Below are 22,221 nucleotides of genomic sequence, written 5' to 3'. Positions count from 1 at the left end.
CTCCAGCTGCGGCCTCACCAATGCCCTATACAGCTGCAGCAAGACCTCCCTACTTTTATATTCAATCCCCCTCGCTATGAAGGCCAGCATCCCATTCGCCTTCCTGACCACCTGCTTGCTGCACCTGCAGGCTGGGTTTTTGCGACTCATGCACAAAGACCCCGAGGTCCCTCTGCACCGTTGCATGCTGCAATTTTTCGCCATGTAAGTAATAGTCCTTCCTACCATTATTCTTACCAAAGTGGACAACTTCACACTTGCTAACATTAAATTCCATTTGCCAGTTCCTGGCCCATTCGCCAAACCTATCTAGATCCTCCTGCAGACTCTCCACACCCTCCGCACAATTTGCCGTTCCACCAATCTTGGTGTCATCAGCAAATTTCGACACCATACACTCTGTTCCCTCCTCCAGATCATCTATACGAATGGTAAATAGCTGAGGCCCCAGCACCGACCCCTGGGGCACTCCACTCGTCACCAACCGCCAATCCGAATAGCACCCACTGACCCCACTCTCTGCCTCCTATTTGACAGCCAATCCCCTATCCACGCTAACACCCTACCCCCAACTCCATGCCCCCTAACCTTCTGTAATAACCTCTTGTGTGGCACCTTATCAAACGCCTTCTGAAAATCAGGAAACACCACATCTACCGGCTCTCCTCTATCCACCGCCCTAGACACATCCTCATAGAAGGACAGGGAGGGAGGCAAAAGAGGTGCTGGAGTGGCACTGTTGATCAGAGACAGTGTCACGGCTGCAGAGAAGGTGGATGCTGTGGAGGGACTGTCTACGGAGTCATTGTAGGTGGAAGTTAGGAACAGCAAAGGGTCAATAACTTTCCTGGGTGTTTTCTACAGGCCACCCAATAGTGACAGGGAAGCTGAGGTGCAGATAGGGAAACAGATCCTAGAGAGATGTAGTAATAACAGAGTTGTCGTGATGGGAGACTTCAATTTCCCAAACAACGACTGGAATATCCCCAGGGTAAGGGGTTTGGATGGGGAGGAGTTTGTTAGGTGTGTTCAGGAGGGTTTCCTGACACAGTACGTGGATAAGCCTATGAGAGGAGAGTCTGTACTTGACCTGGTGCCGGCTAATGAACCAGGACAGGCGATGGATCTCTCGGTGGGAGAGCATCTCGGGGATGGAGATCATAATTCTATCTCCTTCACGACAGCATTGGAAAGAGATAGGATCAGGCAGGCTAGGAAGGGTTATGGGGAGAGGGCGGGAAAGTGGAACTGAGCAGCGACAGATCAGCCATGATCTTATTGAATGGCAGGGCAGGCTCGAAGGGCTAGATGGCCTACTCCTGCTCCTATTTCTTATCTGGAGTAAGGGGAAATATGAAAACATCAGGCAGACAATTGGATGAGTAAACCAGAAGGAGGTGTTCTTGGGGAAAAGTACTGAAGGAAGGTGGCGGATTTTCAAGGAATGTTTGTCTGGAGCTCTGCACAACAACGTTCTGAAGAGACAAGGAGGTTTTGGTAGATCGCTGGAACCGTGGTGCACGAAGGTTGTGGTGAACCTGGTCAGGAAGAAAAGAAAGGCGTACAAAAGGTTCAGAGAGCTAGGAGATGTTAAGGATCTAGAGGAGTATAAGGCTTGTAGAAAGGAGCTTAAAAAGGAAACTAGGAGAGCCAGAAGGGGTCATGAGAAGGCCTTGTTGGGTAAGATTAAGGAGAATCCCAAGGCATTCTATAAATATGTGAAGAGTAAAAGGATGAGAAGTGAAGGGATAGGACCTATAAAAGGTGAAGGGGGAGAAGTCTGTGTGGAACCAGAAGAAGTGGCAGAGGTGCTTAATGAGTACTTTGCCTCGGTATTCACGGTGGAAACTGATCTGGGCGGTCGTACTGCAGGTTTGCGGCAGACTGAAAAGATTGAGTACGTGGACATTAAGAAAGAGGATGTGTTGGAACTTTTAAATTCTATCAAGATAGACAAGTCGCCGGGTCCGGATGGGATGTACCCCAGGTTACTGTGGGAGGTGAGGGAAGTGATTGCAGAGCCCCTGGCAATGATCTTTGTGTCATTGATGGAGACGGGAGAGGTTCCAGAGGATTGGAGGATTATGGGTGTGGCTCCTATTTTCAAGAAAGGGAACAGGGATAGCCCGGGAAATTACCGACCGGTGAGTCTGACCTCAGTGGTTGGTAAGTTGATGGAGAGGATAAGAACATAACATAAGAGCATAAGAAGTAGGAGCAGGAGTAGGCCATCTAGCCCTTCGAGCCTGCCCTGCCATTCAATCAGATCATGACTGATCTGAAGTGGCTCAGTTCCACTTTCCCGTTTTCTCCCCATAACCCTTAATTCCCTTGCCTACCAAAAACCTATCTACCCGTGATTCTGAGGAACAAGATTTATGAGCATTTAGAGAAGTTTAGAATGATCAGAAATAGTCAGCATGGTTTTGTCAAGGGCAGGTCGTGCCTTACGAGCCTAGTTGAGTTCTTTGAAAATGTGACTGAACACATTGACGAAGGGAGAGCGGTGGATGTGGTTTACATGGACTTCAGCAAGGCGTTTGATAAGGTCCCCCATGCACGACTTCTTGAGAAGGTGAGAGGGCATGGGATCCAAGGGGCTTTGGATCCAGAATTGGCTTGCCTGCAGAAGGCAGAGAGTGGTTGTGGATGGGTCTTTTTCTGCATGGAGGTTGGTCACCAGTGGAGTGCCCCAGGGATCTGTTCTCGGACTCTTGCTGTTTGTCATTTTCATAAATGACCTGGATGAGGAAGTGGAGGGATGGGTTAGTAAGTTCGCCGACGATATGAAGGTTGGTGGTGTTGTGGATAGTCTGGAGGGATGTCAGAAGTTACAGCGTGACATAGATAGGATGCAAGACTGGGCAGAGAAGTGACAGATGGACTTCAACACAGATAAATGTGTATTGGTCCATTTTGGCAGGACCAATGGGATGTAGGAGTACAATATCAAGGGTAAGAGTCTTCGCAGTGTTGAGGAGCTGAAGGATCTTGGGGTCCTGGTCCATAGGACTCTTAAATCGGCCTCACAGGTAGAGGATGTGGTCAAGAAGGTGTATGGTGTACTGGCTTTCATTAATCGAGGGACTGAGTTTAGGAGTCGGGAGGTAATGCTGCAACTTTATAAGACCCTTGTCAGACCCCACTTGGAGTACTGTGCGCAGTTCTGGTCGCCTCACTATAGGAAGGATGTGGAAGCTATTGAAAGGGTACAGAGGAGATTTACAAGGATGTTGCCTGGATTGGGAGGCATGCCTTATGAACATAGGTTGAGGGAGCTCCGTCTTTTCTCCCTGGAGAGACGAAGGTTGAGAGGCGACCCGATAGAGGTTTATGAAATGTTGAGAGGAATAGATAGAGTGGATTCTCAGAGGCTATTTCCCAGGGCTGAAATGGTCGCTATGAGAGGACACGGGTTTAAGGTGCTGGGAAACAAGTACAGAGGAGATGTTAGGGGTAAGTTTTTCACTCAGAGGGTGGTGAGTGAGTGGAGTCGGCTGCCGTTGGTGGTGGTAGAGGCAAAATCGCTGGGGTCTTTTAAGAGACTTCTGGATGAGTATATGGGATTTAATGGGATTGGGAGTTACAGATAGTTCTTTGGCCTGGTAGGTATGGATATAATTGGCGCAACTTGTGGGCTGAAGGGCCTGTTTGTGCTGTAGTGTTCTATGTTCTATCCTGTGTCGAAGAATTCTCTCCAATAATTTCCCTACCACTGACATAAGACTCACCAGCCTGTAATGACCTGGATTATTCTTGCTACTCTTCTTAAACAAAGGAACAACATTGGCTATTCTTGAATCCTCTGGGACCTCCCCTGTAGCCAGTGAGGATACAAAGGTTTTTCTCAAAGTCCCAGCAATTTCCTCCCTTGCCTCTCTCAGTATTCTGGTGTATATCTCATCAGCCCCTGGAGACTTGTCTACCTTAATATTTCTCAAGAACCCCAATACCTCCTCCTTTTTGATCTCAACATGTCTCAAATTATCTACACACTCTTTCCCAGACTCATCATCCACCAAGTCCTTCTCTTTGTTTAAGGCCTCAGCCATTTCTCCCCTTGCCTCCTGCAGTAACCTGGGATAGTTCCTATCCAGTTTCGGGGACTTGTCTACCTTAATGCGATTTTGGATACTCAACACTTCCTCCTTTTAATATATTGATATTCTCTCGAGTGTTCACACACCTATCTCTGATCTCAATATCCATCATGTCCTTCTCCTTGGTGAATACCAATACAAAGTACTCATTGGCTCGAAGGGCCAAATGGCCTCCTCCTTCTTCTATCTGCCATGTTTCTATATTTCTATTAAGGATCTCGCTCACTCTCTGTAGTTCCATGCATGACTTCCCTCCATTGTCCTTGAATGGGCCTACTCTTTCTCTCGCTGCCCTCTTGCTCCTAATATATACATAAAAAGCCTTGGGATCACTCCCTTTTTTAACAAAAGATCTTACTTACATAACAATACTATTAACTTACCTCCCTTATGCAAACTTCACAACCCTTACCCTACTTTATTACAATGACCCTGACATTCACTTATTTGTGATGTTTCTCAGTTAATCCTTCTTCCAAAAACAAAACACTTCTTAACATCGTGATTTCTTCATTGCAACGCTGATTGCAAGGACATCATTCCTGGACCCTGTCTCCAGCTGCAGCTCCTGGAAGCCACAAAAGTAGTTTTCTTTTTTATTTGTTTATGGGATGTGGATCTTGCTGGCTAAGCCTTGAGCTGAATGTGTAACTGGGCCTTTTCAGAGGGCAGTTAAGAATCAACCACAAAGCTATGGCTCTGGAGTCACGTTAAGGTCAGACCAAGACAGCAGATTTCCCATTTCCTTCCCTAAAAGGCATGAATGAACCAGATGGGTTTTTACAACAATCAACAATGGTTTCATGGTCAAGAGAAGATTCTTAATTCCAGATTTTTAAAATTGAATTCAGAAGTATTTAGATATTCACTTGTGCTGCCGTAAACTCCAGGGTTTAGGACAAACATTGGAAAATGGGATTGGTGTAGTCAGATCTTTGCTGACCAGCATAAACCTGATGGGCTGAATGGCCTCCTGTGCTGTAAACACCGATGGAAGATCAGCTGGTTGAGAAGAGGATCTAGAGGAAATAGAAGGCAGCGAATTGTGCACCTTCTCAGCATTGTCTTCCCCTGCAGGAGATGCAGCCATGATGGCAATGTCAAAGTGGGGGTCCGGAACTACACCAAGCTCTTCCTAACACATCATTAACCAGCAGGCCACAAATCACCACCTCCGGAGATGGACTGCTACAAGAAAAGAAGGAAGTGCAAACCCAGCAGTGTAACTGTTTCCTTATTCTCCATTGCAGTCCTTTGTGTGAATCACAACATTACTTTCCAACTCTGGAACATTATCCATGATACCTTTTTGCTATTTCTCCTAAGTATCTTGTAGCCAGAATGGAGAACTTCCCTCTTCAAGCCACGTCTCTGACATAGTGCTATATAACCCCCCAATCTGGTGATATGTGTATGAAGCTCACATGCCTTTCATCTCTAACAGAACAAGTTTGGTGGGCGGAACAGTGGCCAACACTGCTGCCTCACAGCGCTAGGGATCTGGGTTTGAATCCTGGCTTGGATGACTGTATATGTGGAGCTTGAACGTTCTCCCCACATCTGCATAGTGTCAGGGAACTAGTCAGGGTAAATGCATGCAGTTATGGGGATCAGGCCTGGGTGGGATTGGGTTCGTGCAGACTTGATGAGCTGAATGATCTCCTTCTGCACTGTAGGGATTCTATGAACTGTCAGATGCTGCATGGTTCCTCTCAGTGCAAACTGGTACTTACCCTGGCAGCTGCTGCATTCACAGCTTTGAATAACTGGCAGAACAACAGGCTCCACATTTCCATTCTCACATTCCAAGTTCATGAACCGCACTGGGCTTTTAGGGTCAAGACGGTAACTGCAGCATTCGCAAACACTGTGCAGGTATGGTTCCTGTAACAAACACGTGGCACATAAGGTTCATAGAAACATAGAAGATATGAGCAGCAGGAGGCCATTCGGCCCCTCAAGCCTGCTCCGCCATTTATTACGATCATGGCTGATCATCCAACTCAATAGCCTGATCCTGCTTTCTCCCCATAACCTGTGATCTCATTCACCCCAAGTGCAATATCCAGCCGCCTCTTAAATACATTCAATGTTTTGGCATTAACTACTTCCTGTGGGAATGAATTCCACAGGCTCACCACTCCCTGGGTGAAGAAATGTCTCCTCAGACTTAGATAGGTTGCAGAGCTGGGCCGAGAAGTGGCGGATGGAATTTAATGCGGAGAAGTGTGAGGTAATTCACTTTGGTAGGAGCAACAGATGTGTCGAGTATAGGGCTAACGGGAGGACTTTGAATAGTGTGGATGAACAGAGGGATCTAGGTGTGTGTGTACATAGATCCCTGAAAGTTGGGAATCAAGTAGATAAGGTTGTTAAGAAGGCGTACGGTGTCTTGGCGTTTATTGGTAGGGGGATTGAATTTAGGAGTCGCAGTGTAATGTTGCAACTGTACACTACTCTAGTGCGGCCGCACTTGGAGTACTGTGTGCAGTTCTGGTCCCCGCATTACAAGAAGGATGTGGAGGCGTTGGAGAGGGTGCAGAGGAGGTTTACTAGGATGTTGCCTGGTATGGTGGGGAGGTCCTATGAGGAGAGACTGAGGGATTTAGGGTTGTTTTCGTTGGAAAGAAGGCGGCTAAGAGGGGATCTTATTGAAACATATAAGATGATTAGAGGTTTAGATAGGGTGGATAGTGATAGCCTTTTTCCTCGGATGGAGAAAGCTAGCACGAGGGGGCATGGCTTTAAATTAAGGGGGGGTAGCTACAGGACGGATGTCAGGGGTAGGTTCTTTACCCAGCGGGTGGTGAGGGATTGGAATGCCCTGCCTGCTGCAGTTGTAAATGCGTCTAGTTTGGGGGCGTTTAAGAGATCTCTGGATAGGTTTATGGACGAAAAGGGATTGGTATAGGCTAGTGGGTCATTGTTTTTGTAACTGGTCGGCGCAACATCGTGGGCCGAAGGGCCTGTTCTGCGCTGTAATGTTCTATGTTCTATGTTCACCTCCGTCCTAAATGGTCTACCCTGAATCCTCTGACTGTGACCCCTGGTTCTGGACTCCCCCACCATTGGAAACATCCTCCCTGCATCTACCCTGTCTAATCCTGTTAGAATTTTATAAGTCCGTATGAGATTCCCCCTCATTCCAGTGAAAACAATCCTAACCTAGTCAATCTCTCCTCATACATCAGTCCCACCATCCCCGGAATCAGCCTGGTAAACCTTCACTGCACTCCCTCGAGAGCAAGAACATCCTTCCTCAGAAAAGGAGACCAAAACTGCACACGATACTCTAGGTGTGGCCTCCCCAAGGCCCTGTATAATTATAACAACACATCCCTGCTCCTGTACTCGAAACCTCTCACAATGAAAGCCAGCATACCATTTACCTTCTTTACCACCTGCTGCACCTGCATGCTTACCTTCAGTCACTGGTGCACAAGGACACCCAGGTCCCTCTGCACACTCCCCTCTCCCAATTTACAGCCATTCAAGTAGTAATCTGCCTTCTTGTTTTTGCTTCCAAAGTGGATAACCTCACATTTATCCAAATTATCCTGCATCTGCCATTGATTAACCCACTCACCCAACCTGTCCAGATCATTCTGAAGGATCTCTGTATCCTCATCACAGTTCACCCTCCCACTCAACTTGGTATCATCTGCAAGAACTTGGAACGTTACATTTTGTTCCCTTATCTAAATCATTAATATATATTGTGAATAGCTGGGGTCCCAGCACCGATCCCTGTGGCGCCCCACTAGTTACTGCCTGCCAATTTGAAAAGCACTCATTAATTCTTACTCTTTGTTTCCTCTCTGCCAACCAGTTTTCTATCCATCTCAATACACTTCCCCCAATTCCGTGCACTTTAATCTTGCACAATAATCTTTTGTGCGGGACTTTGTCAAACGCTTTCTGAAAGTCCAAATATACCACATCGACTGCACCCCCCCTCACCTCGTCATCTCTACTAGTTGCATCTTCAGAGATTTCCAACAGATTTGTCAAGCATGATTTCCCTTCATAAATCCATGTTGCCTTTAACTGAAGCTGCCACTGCGTTCTAAATGATGTACTACAAAGTCCTGGATAGTGGATTTGAGAATTTGCTCCACTACCAATGTTAAACTTTGTTCCTGTAACACACACACATTTATGGGCTTTCTTAATTATAGTGTTCACATGGAGGGACTAGGACAGGTTGTCTGGACACCTAAAAACTTGAAGCTCTCGTACCAGTTCATCAGATTCTCTATCTCTTTCCTGTATTCCACCACGTTATTGTTTGAGATCCAACTCATTATGGTGGTGCAACATACATATGGCTGATAAGGTTCAAGAAAGACATTCAGCCCACCTTGTCCAGGCCAACCCAATGACACACTTTCTAATCCCACCTTCTTGCAGCCGGCCTATTGTCCTGTAGCTTACAGCACTTAAGGTGCAGATCCAGGCCCTTTTTAAAAGAGTTTAGGGTCTCTGCCTCCACCACCAACTCGGGCAGCGAATCCCCGTCCTGGCACATATTGGACAGACTTGTGTAGACGTTGTAGTTGTTGTGCTGGTGGCTCTGGACTTGCGCACTCGTGCTTAAGTTGTGCTTCAGCAATACACCTTGCTCCGTGAGCTTGACAGCCTTTGTGGATGAGGCAGCGCCAGGTAGGAGGGTTTTGCCAGGTGGTCGTGTCAATGTCAAGCGACTTCAGGAAGGTCTTGAGTGTGTCTTTGCAATGTTTTGTCTGCCCTCCATGCGAGCGTCTTCCAGCAGAGAGTTCCCCAGAAAGGAGTAATAGAGATGTGGAGGTCACAGGGTAGTTATCATGGGTGACTTCAACTTTCCAAATATTGATTGGAACCTTTATAGGTTGAATAGTTCAGATGGGGCAGTTTTTGTACAGCGTGCGCAGGAGGGTTTCCTGATACAATATGTGGATAAGCCGACAAGAGGTGGGGCCACATTGGACTTGGTACTGGGTAATGAACCAGGTCAAGTGTTAGATTTGTTTGTTGGGAGAGCACTTTGGAGATAGTGACCACAATTCGGTGTCCTTCATTATTGCAATGGAGAGGGATAGGGTCACACAGCAGGGCAAGGTTTATAATTGGAGCAGGGGTAATTATGATGCAATTAGGTAAGAATTAGGGAGCATAAGACGGGAGTAGAAACTGTCAGGGAAAGGCACAAATGAAAAGTGGAGCTTGTTCAAGGAACAAATACTGCATGTCCTTGATAGGTATGTCCCTGTCAGGCAGGGAGGAAATGGCCGAGTGAGGGAACCATGGTTCACAAAAGAGGTTGAATGTCTTGTCAAGAGGAAAAAGGAAGCGTATGTAAGGATGAGAAAACAAGGTTCAGTCGAGTCACTTGTGGGCTACAAGGTAGCAAGGAATGAGCTAAAAAAAAGGGCTTAAGAGAGCTAGGAGGGGGCATGAGAAGTCCTGGGTGGGTTGGATAAAGGAAAACTCAAAGGCTTTTCACCCTTACGTGGGAAATAAAAGAATGACCAGGGTGAGGTTAGGGCCAGTCAAGGATAGTAGTGGGAACTTGTGCATACAGTCAAAAGAGATAGGAGAGGTGTTGAATGAATACTTTTCTTCAGTGTTTACCAAGGAGAGGGGCCATGTTTTTGAGGGTGAGAATGTGATCCAGGCTGATAGGGTGGAGGAGGTAGATGTTCTGAGGGAAGATGTATTAGCAATTTTAAAGAACCTGAGGGTCGATAAGTCCCCTGGGCCAGAATGGGATAGGATTCTTTGGGACGCAAGGGATCTGATTTCAGGGCCTTTGGCTTTGATCTTTGGGTCCTCAAGGGGATAAGTAAGCAGTCTCACAACACCAGGTTAAAGTCTAACAGGTTTATTTGGTAGCAAACGCCACTAGCTTTTGGGGCGTTGCCCCTTCGTCAGGTAAGTGAAGAGTTCTGATCACAAACAGGGCATATAAAGGCACACACTCGATTTACAGAATACTGATTAGAATGCAAGTCTTTACAGCTAATCAAGTCTTAAAGGTGCAAACAATGTGAGTGGAGATTGCATTAAGCACAGGTTAAAGAGATGTGTATTGTCTCCGGACAGAACAGTAAGTGAGATGTTGCAAGCCCAGGCAAGTCATGGGGGTTACAGACAGTGTGAGATGAACCCAAGATCTCGGTGGAGGCCATCCTCGTGTGGAACTTGGTTATCAGTTTCTGCTCAGCTGCTGGGCTGTTGTGTTCGTGAAGGCTGCCATGGAGAACGTTTACCCGAAGATCAGAGGTCGAATGCCCATGACCGCTGAAGTGTTCCCCAACAGGAAGGGAACAGTCTTGCCTGGTGATTGTCGAGCAATGTTCATTCATCCGTTGTCGTAGCATCTTTCAGTGTCTGGAGGTGTCTGTTGCGATCCTCCTCATCAGAGCATATCCTGTGTATAAGGAGGGCTTGTCCATAGGGAATGGCTTCTTTAACATGTTTAGGGTGGAAGCTGGAGAAGTGGAGCATTGTGAGGTTATCTGTGGGCTTGTGGTACAGTGAGGTGCTGACGTGACTGTCCTTGATGGAGGTGCAACCGATTCTGAAGAATAGTCCATGGTGAGTCAAATAGTGGGATGGAACTTGTTGATGTCATCATATAGTTTTTTCAGTGATTGACAGCAACCCACAGATCCAATCAAAGAACACGCCCATCAAGTCAACACTCTGATCAAGACCTTTGATCCGGGCCTTCAGAACACCCTCCATGCTCTCATCCCACGTACTCCCCGTGTTGGAGATCTCTACTGTCTCCCAAAGACACATAAGGCAAACACACTGCTGTCCCATCATATCACGCAATGGGACCCTGTGTGAGAACCTCTCCGGCTATGTTGAGGACATCCTGAAACCCATTGTACAAAGAACACCCAGCTTTTGTCACGACATTACGGACTTCCTACGGAAACTCAGCACACATGGAGCAGTTGAACCAGGAGCACTCCTCGTCACAATGGATGTCTCAGCATTCTACACCAACATCCCCCATGACGATGGCATTGCTGCAACTGTCTCAGTACTCAACATCGACAAATGCCAGTTTCCAGATGCAATTTTACAACTCAATCAGCTTCATCTTGGACCACAATGTTTTCACCTTCAACAACCAGTTCTTCATCCAGATACACGGAACAGCCATGGGGACCAAATTCTCACCTCAATATGCCAACATCTTCATGCCCAGGTTTGAACAAAACTTCTTCACCGCACAGGACCTTCAACTGATGCTATACACTAGATACATCGATGACATTTTCTTTCTTTGAACTCATGGTGAACAATCACTAAAACAACTATATGGTGGCATCAACAAGTTCCATCCCACCATCAGACTATTCTCTGGAATCGGTTACATTCTTGGACACACGCAACTCCGTTAAGGACGGTCACCTCAGCACCTCACTGTACCGCAAGCCCATGGATAACCTCACAATGCTCCACTCCTCCAGTTTCCACCCGAAACACATTAAAGGAGCCATTCCCTACGGACAAGCCCTCCGTATACACAGGATCTGCTCAGATAAGGAGGATCTCAATAGACATCTCCAGACACTGAAAGATGCCCTCATAAGAACAGGATATGGCACTCGACTCATCGATCGACAGTTCCGACGTGCCACAGCGAACCGCACCAACCTCCTCAGAAGACAAATGTGGGACATGGTGGACAGAGTACCCTTCGTCGTCCAGTACTACCCCGGAGCGGAGAAGTTACGACATTTTCTCTAGAGTCTTCAACATGTCACTGACGAAGACGAACATCTCACCAGGGCCATCCCGCACCCCCACTTCTTGACTTCAAACAACTGCACAACCTCAAACAGACCATTGTCCGTAGCAAACTATCCAGCCTTCAGGAGAACAGTGACCACAACACCACACAACCCTGCCACAGCAACCTCTGCAAGACATGCCGGATCATCGACATGGATGCCATCATCTCACGTGAGAACACCATCCACCAGGTACATGGTAAATACTCTTGCAACTCGGCCAACGTTGTCTACCTGATACGCTGCAGGAAAGGATGTCCCGAAGCATGGAGACCATGCAGATGCTATGACAATGGATGAATGAAATCGCTCAACAATCACCAGGCAAGACCTTTCTCTTTCTGTTGGTGAACACTTTAGCGGTCACGGGCATTCAGCCTCTGATCTTCAGGTAAATGTTCTCTGAGGCGGCCTTCATGACACACGACAGCGCAGAGTCGCTGAGCAGAGACTGACAGTCAAGTTCTGCACACACGAGGACAGCCTCAACCGGGATCTTGGATTCATGTCACACTATCTGTAACCCCCATGACTTGCCTGGGCTGGCAACATCTCACTTACTGTCCTGTCTACAGACAATACACATCTCTTTAACCTATCCTTCATGCTATCTCCATTCACATTGTCTGCACCTTTAAGATTTGATTAGCTGTAAAGACTCGCATTCTAATCAGTATTCTGAAAACTGAGTGTGTGCCCTTATATTCAAGGAGCAGCTATTGCAAGTCCTTGATAAATATGTACCTGTCAGGCAGGGAGGAAGTGGTCGAGCGAGGGGACCGTGGTGTACTAAGGAAGTTGAATCTCTGGTGAAGAGGAAGAAGGAGGCTTATGTAAAGATGAGACGTGAAGGCGCAGTTAGGGCACTGGAGAGTTATAAATTAGCCAGAAAGGAGCTAAAGAGAGAGTTAAGAAGAGCTAGAAGAGGACATGAGAAGACTTTGGCGGATAGGATCAAGGAAAATCCTAAAGCTTTCTATAGGTATGTCAAGAATAAAAGATTGGTTAGGGCAAGATTAGGGCCAGTCGAGACAGCAGTGGGAAGTTGTGCGTGGAGCCTGAAGAGATAGGAGAGGCACTGAATGAGTATTTTTCATCAGTATTCACACAGGAAAAAGTCAGTGTAGTCGAGGAGAATACTGCGATACCAGGTCGTAGACTAGACGGGATTAAGGTACATAAGGAGGAGGTGTTGGCAATTCTTGAGAGTGTGAAAATAGATAAGTGCCCTGGGCCCGATGGGATTTACCCTAGGATTCTCAGGGTCGGCACAACATTGAGGGCCGAAGGGCCTGTACTGCGCTGTAATGTTCTATGTTCTATGAGTCTGGTTCTGCAGCGCAAAAGGGTGGGAGGAAGAAGAGGAGACTGGTAGTGATAGGGGACTTAATGGTCAGAGGTACGGACAGGATGTAAATGGAAAGTGGGAGGCCTTCAAAGGAGAAATTTTGAGAGTGCAGAGTTTGTATGTTCCTGTCAGGAATAAAGGCAAAGTAAATAGGAATAAGGAACCTTGGTTTTCGAGGGAGATCGTAACACTGATTAAGAGGAAGAGAGAGTTGTATGAAATGTACAGGCAGCAAGGAACAGATCAGATGCTTGACGAGTATAAAAAGTGCAAGAAGCTTCTTAAGAGGGAAATCAGGAGGGCTAAAAGAAGACATGAGGTTGCTTTGGCAGACAGAGTGAAGGAAAATCCAAAGAGCTTCTATAGGTATGTTAGGGGCAAAAGGATAGTGAGGGATAAAATTGGTCCTCTTGAAGACCAGGGTGGTAAACTGTGTATGGAACCAAAAGAGATGGGGGAGATACTAAATGGGTTTTTTGTATCCGTATTTACTGAGGAAACAGGCATGGAGTCTTCGGAAATAGAGCAAACAGATAGGGAGGTCATGGAACCTTTACAGATTAAAGAGGAGGAGGTGCTGGCTGTCTTGAGGCAAATCAGAGTGGATAAATCCCCAGGACCAGACAGGGTATTCCCATGGACCTTGAGGGAGGCTAGTGTTGAACTTGCAGGGGGCCTGGCAGATATATTTAAAATGTCAGTATTCACGGGGGAGGTTCCAGGTGATTGGAGGGTGGCTCATGTTGTTCCGTTGTTTAAAAAGGTTCCAGAAGAAATCCGGGAAATTATAAGTTTGACATTGGTGGTGGACAAGTTATGGAAGGTGTGATAAGGGATCGGATCTACAAATATTTGGATAGACAGGGACTTATTAGGGAGAGTCAACATGGCTTTGTGCGCTGTAGGTCATGTTTAACCAATCTATTAGAGTTTTTCGAGGAGGTTACCAGGTAAGTGGATGAAGGGAAGGCGGTGGATGTTGTCTACCTGGATTTCAGCAAGGCCTTTAACAAGGTCCCTCATGGGAGGTTAGTTAGGAAGGTTCAGTTGCTAGGTATACATGGGGAGGTGGTAAATTGGATTAGACACTGGCTCAATGGAAGAAGCCAGGGAGTTGTGGAAGATTGCTTCTCTGAGTGGAGGCCTGTGACTAGTGGTGTGCCGCACGGATCAGTGTTGGGTCCATTGTTGTTTGTCATCTATATCAATGATCTGGATGATAATGTGGTAAATTGGATCAGCAAATTTGCTGATGATACAGAGACTGGAGGTGTAGTGGACAGTGAGGAAGGTTTTCAAAGCTTGTAGAGGGATTTGGACCAACTGGAAAAATGGCAAATGGAACTTAACACAGACAAGTGTGAGGTATTGCACTTTGGAAGGACAAACTGTTTTCTGTTTGTCATTTTCATAAATGACCTAGATGCAGAAGTGGAGGGGCGGGTAAGTAAGTTCGCTGATGACACGAAGGTCGGTGGTGTTGTGGATGGTCTGGAAGGATGTCAAAAGTTGCAGCAGGCCATAAATAGGATGCAGGACTGGGCGGAGAAATGGCAGATGGACTTCAACGCGGATAAATGTGTAGTCGTCCATTTTGGCAGAACCAACGGGAGGAACGAGCACACTATCAAGGGCAAGAGTCTTAGTAGTGTTGAAGAGCAGAAGGATCTTGGGGTCCGGGTCCGGGTCCACAGGACTCTTAAATCGGCCTCGCAGGTGGAGGATGTGGTCAAGAAGGCGTATGGTGTACTGGCCTTCATTAATCGAGGGATTGAGTTTAGGAATCAGGAGGTAATGCTGCAACTTTATAAGACCCTAGTCAGGCCTCAATTGGAGTACTGTGCGCAGTTCTGGTCGCCTCACTATAGGAAAGACGTAGAAGCTATTGAAAGGGTACAGAGGAGATTTACAAGGATGTTGCCTGGACTGGGAGGCATGCCTTATGAAGTTAGGTTGAGGGAGCTGGGACTCTTTTCCCTGGAGAGACGAAGGTTGAGAGGTGACCTGATAGAAGTTTATAAAATGTTGAGAGGAATAGATAGGGTGGATTCTCAGAGGCTATTTCCCTGGGTTGAAATGGTCGCTACGAGAGGACACAGATTTAAGGTGCGGGGAGGAAAGTACAGAAGTGATGTTAGGGGTAAGTTTTTCACTCAGAGGGTGGTGAGTGAATGGAATCGGCTGCCGTCAGTGGTGGTGGAGGTGAACTCGCTGGGGTCTTTTAAAAAACTTCTGGATGAGTATATGGGGTTTAATGGGATTGGGGGTTATAGATAGGTCTATAGATTGGTAGGTGTTGATGTGATCGGCGCAACTCGTGGGCCGAAGGGCCTGTTTGTGCTGTAGTGTTCTATGTTCTAAACCAAAGTAGAACGTACAGGGTAATGGTCGGACTCTGAAGAGTGCAGATGAACAGAGGGATCTGGGAATACAGGTACAGAATTCCCTAAAAATGACGTCACAGGTAGATATAGTCGTAAAGAGTGCTTTTGGTACATTGGCCTTTATAAATCGGAGTATTGAGTATAAAAGTTGGAGTGTTATGGTAAGGTTATATAAGGCATTGGTGAGGCTGAATTTAGAGTATTGTGTACAGTTTTGGCACCTAGTTACAGGAAGGATGTAAATAAGGTTGAAAGAGTGCAGAGAAGGTTCACAAGGATGTTTCCAGGACTTGAGAAGCTGAGTCACAGAGAGGGATTGAATAGGTTAGGACTTTATTCCCTGGAGCGTAGAAGAATGAGGGGAGATTTGATAGAGGTGTGTAAGATTTTGATGGGTATAGATAGAGTGAATGCAAGCAGGCTTTTTCCACTGAGGCGAGGGGAGAAAAAAACCAGAGGGCATGGGTTAAGGGTGAAAGGAGAAAAGTTTAAAGAGAAAATTAGGGGGGGATTGTTCACACAGAGAGTGGTGGGAGTGTGGAATGAGCTGCCGGATAAAGTGGTAAATGTGGGGTCACTTTTAACATTTAAGAAAAACTTGGACGGGTTCATGGATGAGAGGGGTGTGGAGGGATATGGTCCAAGTGCAGGTCAGTGGGACGAGGCAAAAAATGGTTCGGCACAGACAAGAAGGGCCAAAAGGCCTGTTTCTGAGCTGTAATTTTCTATGGTTCTATGGTTTCATTGGTCAGAACATTAAATACAGGAGTTGGGACATCTTGTTGAAGTTGTCCAAGACATTGGTAAGGTTACATTTGGAGTACTGTGTGCTGTTCTGGTCACCCTATTATAGAAAGGATATTATTAAACTAGAAAGAGTGCAGAAAAGATTCACTACAATGCTACCGGGACTTGATGGTTTGAGTTGTAAGGAGAGGCTAGGTAGACTTTTTTCCTTGGACCGTAGGAGGCTGAGGGGTGATCTTATCGAGGTCAAAATGTAATGAAGGTCATAGATCAGCTACATAATCAACACCTTTCCCTTGGTTAGGGGAGACTAAAACTAGGGCACAGGTTTAAGGTGTGAGGGCAAAGATACAAAATGATCCAGATGAGTAATTGTTTCAGAGGGTGGTGAGGGTCTGGAACAAGCTGCCAGAGGTTGTAGAGTACATGGGTAAGATGGGTATAGAGAGATATGGGCCAAACATGGGCAACATTGACTAGCTTAGTTATTAAAAAAAGGGCAGCATTGACAAGTTATGCTGAAGGGCCTGATTCCATGTTGTTAACCTCTGTGACTCTATGACCTGTGTAACTGTGCAAATGCTTTTTAAAAGACAGAATTGTACCTGCCTCTACTACTGCTTCTGGCAGCTCATTCTAGACATGCACCAGCCTCTGAGGTGAGTGGGCACAGTGGTTAACACTGCAGCCTCATAAAGCCAGGGATCCTGGTTCAGCTCAAATAGCCTCTCCCAATCCACATTCTCCAGTTCCTGTTTAATTCGGATGTAATTGGCCTTCACCCGAGGTTCAATCTTGTCCTTATCCATTATTAACCGAAATCTTATGGAATTATGGTACCTTAGCCCAAAATGTTCCCCCACTGAAACATCGATCATCTGGCCTGGCTCTTTGCCCAACACCAAGTCTAGTATGGTCCCCTTCCCTGGTTGAATTATCAGCATACTGTGTCAAAAAGCCCTCCTGGACACCCTAACAAATTGCTCTCCATCTGATTCCCTGGCTGTAAGGGGGTGCCAGTCAATATGAGGCAAGTTAAAGTCATCCATCACAACTGCCTTGCTGAATATATTTAAGTCACGGGTAGACAGGTTTTTGATAGACAAGGGAATTAAGGGTTATGGGGAGAAAGCGGGAAAGTGGAACTGATCCACTTCAGATCAGCCATGATCTTATTGAATGGCGGGGCAGGCTCAAAGGGCTAGATGGCCTACTTCTGCTCCTATTTCTTATGTTCTTATGTACCGTGTTTTTTTTTCTCACCTTTCCAGTATCTGACTACACAACTGCTCCTCTGTATCCTGTGGGCTGTTGGAAGGTCTATAGTACACTCCCAACATTGTGGTTTCACCCTTCCCAATTATTGAGCTCCACCCATAATGCCTCACTAGAAGATCCCTCCAATGTGTCCTCCCTCAATGTGAGCAACAGGTAAAGATGCTGTTAACACATATATCTGTACACCATAGAGAAATAGCTTAAAGTTAGGTAGACTGGATATAGTCAGGCACATTGATAACCCACATTGTGGAGACAACTGTGATTTTAGTCACAAACACAGGGCATAAGATTCGCTGCTGCTAACAGAGCAATAGTCAGGGATAATAAAAAGACTGCCTGTGGTGTAGGAATAACACCAGATGTGTGGTGTGCAGTGAAGCATACACCACATCTTGAAGGAATGTACGAAGTCCAAGTTATAAAAAGCAAATCGTATACAAGATGTGTTGTTTCTACAACTAAGCATAAAAGGGGGAAAAAGGTCACTGAGACAGTTGGGACAGCAGTGATTAAGTTGGCAAAGGATTGATTACCGCCAATCTGAACTGGACATGTAACAGTGTTGGATAAGACAGATGAGTTTACTAATGCACTCTTGTGATAACAGGAGACATTGTTAGATGGGGAGTAGAGGGGATGGAAACTTGGGGCACCTCGAGCCAATAGGGGAATGACAACACATAGATGGGACAGGGACCACCAATTAGGGGAGAACAACACATTGCAAAGCCATTACAATGCTTGTAAAAAAGTATAAAATGTGCTGCAAATCTATGTTAGGTGTGCCTATTTTGTTGGACACCCGGTCTTGCAAGAATGTTAAATGAAAAAATCTTGCTCCTTCAGAACTTGACTTGACTAAATTGTTTGACTGTGAGCTGTGTTTCTCACACTCAACACAGCCGTGATCTGTTCCCAGATCAATAATACAACTCCCCACCCCAAGCGTTTCCCCTTCTGTCCCGTCTAAAACAACAATATCCTGGAATGTTAAGCTGCCAGTCCTGTCCCTCCTTCAACCATGTCTCCGATTGCAATAACATCATAACTCCTTGCAGTAACCTGGGCTCTCTGTTCATTTGTTTTATCTGTTATACTTCTCGCATTGAAATACTACAGACCTCCAGTCCCACCGAGCCCTGAGTCTTCTCTCTCCTGGCTCTTACTCTGAACTGTGTCTATCTCAGTCTGAGCCCCGCAGCCTCCCTGTGCAGGCTCTTACTCTAAACTGTGTCTATCTCAGTCTGAGTCCCGCAGCCTCCCACTGCCGGCTCTTACTCTGTGCTGTGCCTATCTCAGTCTCACTTTTCTCCCCAGTCCCTACACTAAGTGGCCTGTTGTTCCGGCTCCCACATCCCCACCACACTGATTGAAATACACTTTTATCTGATTGGTAAAACCATATTTCTCTCTGTTTGAGATGGACTATGACTTTTCAGAAACAGTTTTATAAATGTGAGATTAAGGACTTAAAACCTGTTAGAAACATAACTGTTAAAGAATTAGACCAAGATTAAGAATACAGTTCTCTAACATCATTAAAAGTTTCATTTATTGATCTTTCCGGAGAATTCTTACACCCAAGCGAATGTATTCAAGCAGAGAATCTCATAGTGCCGATGTTTCGAGTCCAGATGACCCTTTGTTAAAGTTTTGCAAAGGGTTAGCTTTGACAAAGGCTCATCTGGACTTGAAACGTCAGCTCTTTTCTCTCCTTACAGATGCTAACATAGAAACATATAAGATGTTGAATGGGATGGATAGGATAGAGGTGGAGAGGCTCTTCCTGCTCAGAAAGGACAGTAGGACTAGAGGGCACAGCCTCAAGATAAGGGGGGGCGGATTAGAACGGAGTTGAGGAGGAACTTCTTCACTCAAAGGGTGGTGAATCTCTGGAATTCTCTGCCCGTTGAAGTGGTGGAGGCTGCCTCGCTAAATATATTTAAGATGCGGGTGGATAGGTTTTTGATAGGCAAGGGGATTAAGGGTTATGGGAGAGGGCGGGAAAGTGGAACTGAGCCACGACAGATCAGCCATGATCTTACTGAATGGTGGGGCAGGCTCGAAGGGCTAGATGGCCTACTCCTGCTCCTATTTCTTATGTTCTTATGTTCTTACATAGAAAAACTACAGCACAATACAGGCCCTTCAGCCCACAAAGTTGTGCCAAACATGTCCCTACCTTAGAGATGACTAGGTTTACCTATAACCCTCTATCTTACTAAGTTCCACGTACTGATCTAAAAGTCTCTTAAAAGATCCTATCGAATCCACCTCCACCACTGACGACAGCCCATTCCATGCACCCACCACCCTCTGAGTGAAAAACTTACCCCTGACATCTCCTCTGTACCTACTCCCCAGCAACTTAAACCTGTGTCCCCTTGTGGCAACCATTTCAGCCCTGGGAAAAAACCTCTGAATATCCACGCGATCAATACCTCTCAACATCTTATAAACCTCTATCAGGTCACCCCTCATCCTTTGCCTCTCCAAGGAGAAAAGGCCAAGCTCCCTCAACCTATCCTCATAAGGCATGCTCCCCAATCCAGGCAACATCCTTCTAAATCCTCTCTGAACCCTTTCTATGGCTTCCACATCCTTCCTGTAGTGAGGTGACCAGAACTGCGCACAGTACTCCAAGTGGGGTCTGACAAGGGTCTTATAAAGTTGCAGCATTACCTCCCGACTCGTAAACTCAGTCCCTCGATTGATGAAGGCCAGTACACCACATGCCTTCTTAACCACAGCTTCAACCTGCTCAGCTGCTTTGAGCGTCCTATGAACTCGGACCCCAAGATCCTTCTGATCTTCCACACTGCCAAGAGTCCTACCATTAATGTTATTTCTGCCATCCTATTTGACCTGCCAAAATGAATCACTTCACACTTATCTGGGTTGAACTCCATCTGCCATTTCTCCGCCCAGTCTTGCATCCTATCAGTGTCTCGCTGCAACTTCTGACATCCCTCCAGACTATCCACAACACCACCAACCTTCGTATTGTCGGCGAACTTACTAACCCATCCCTCCACTTCCTCACCCAGGTCATTTATGAAAATGACAAACAGCAAGGGTCCTAGAACAGATCCCTGGGGCACTCCACTGGTGACCGACCTCCATGCAGAAAAAGACCCATCCACAACCACTCTCTGAGTAAAGAACCTGCTGCCAGACCTGCTGAGATTTTCCAGTGTTTTCTCTTTTGGTTTCAGATTTCAGCAACAGCAGTAATTTGCTTTTATCTCCTACTGCTAATCACTTCACAGTTCATGTTGCATCGTATTTTTGTCAAGGGCAGGTCATGCCTTACGAGTCAAATTGAGTTCTTTGAAAATGTGACTGAGTACATTGACGAAGGAAGGTGGATGTGGTTTACATGGACTTCAGCAAGGTGTTTGATAAGGTCCCCCATGCAAGACTTCTTGAGAAGGTGAGAAGGCATGGGATCCAAGGGGCTTCGGCCTTGTGGATCCAGAACTGGCTTGCCTGCAGAAGGCAGAGAGTGATTGTGGATGGGTCTTTTTCTGCATGGAGGTCGGTCACCAGTGGAGTGCCCCAGGGATCTGTTCTAGGACCCTTGCTGTTTGTCATTTTCATAAATAATCTGGATGAGGAAGTGGAGGGATGGGTTAGTAAGTTCACCGACAACACGAAGGTTGTTGGTGTTGTGGATAGCCTGGAGGGATGTCAGAAGTTGCAGCGAGACACAGATAGGATGCAAGACTGGGCGGAGAAGTGGCAGATGGACTTCAACGCAGATAAATGTGTAGTGGTCCATTTTGGCAGGTCCAATGGGGTGATGGAGTACAATATCAAGGGTAGGAGTCTTAGCTGGGTTGAGGAGCAGAAGGATCTTGGGGTCTGGGTCCATAGGACTCTTAAATCGGCCTCGCAGGTGGAGGATGTGGTCAAGAAGGTGTATGGTGTACTGGCCTTCATTAATCGAGGGATTGAGTTTAGGAGTCGGGAGGTAATGCTGCAACTTTATAAGACCCTTGTCAGACCCCATTTGGAGTACTGTGCGCAGTTCTGGTCGCCTCACTACAGGAAGGATGTGGAAGCTATTGAGAGGGTGCAGAGGAGATTTACAAGGATGTTTCCTGGATTGGGAGGCATGCCTTATGAAGATAGGTTGAGGGAGCTCGGTCTCTTCTCCCTGAAGAGACGAAAGTTGAGAGGCGACCTGATAGAGGTTTATAAAATGTTGACAGGAATAGATAGGGTGGATTCTCGGAGGCTATTTCCCAGGGCTGAAACGGTCACTCTGAGAGGACACAGATTTAAGGTGCTGGGAAGCAAATACAGAGGAGATGTTAAGGGTAAGATTTTCACTCAGAGGGTGGTGAGTGAGTGGAATCGGCTGCCGTCGGTGGTGGTAGAGGCGAACTCTCTGGGGTCTTTTAAAAGACTTCTGGATGAGTACATGGGATTTAATGGGATTGGGAGTTACAGATAATTCAATGGCCTGGTAGGTATGGATATGATCGGTGCAACTTGTGGGCCGTAGGGCCTGTTTGTGCTGAAGTGTGTGTGTTCTATGTATTATTGATAACCTCACTGTCAATTAG

General features: G+C 46.4%; 1 protein-coding gene across 1 annotated transcript in view; it reads right to left on the bottom strand.

Annotated features, from left to right (window-relative positions):
- The window catches only part of sspo (SCO-spondin), a gene marked incomplete at its 5' end in the record, with an annotated part of 592,643 nt that overhangs the window by 12,905 nt on the left and 557,517 nt on the right, over positions 1-22,221 (bottom strand). The window contains one exon of the mRNA XM_080183006.1: positions 5,834-5,984. Coding sequence (XP_080039132.1) covers positions 5,834-5,984 — 151 coding nt within the window. The remainder of the gene's footprint in view (positions 1-5,833; positions 5,985-22,221) is intronic.

The sequence above is a fragment of the Carcharhinus amblyrhynchos genome, unplaced genomic scaffold (genome assembly GCF_965287045.1).
Source record: "Carcharhinus amblyrhynchos unplaced genomic scaffold, sCarAmb.v2.hapA chromosome_114, whole genome shotgun sequence".
Classification (NCBI taxonomy): domain Eukaryota; kingdom Metazoa; phylum Chordata; class Chondrichthyes; order Carcharhiniformes; family Carcharhinidae; genus Carcharhinus; species Carcharhinus amblyrhynchos.
The sequence above is the reverse complement of the archived record's forward strand: the minus strand, read 5'-3'. Positions and strand labels throughout refer to the sequence as shown.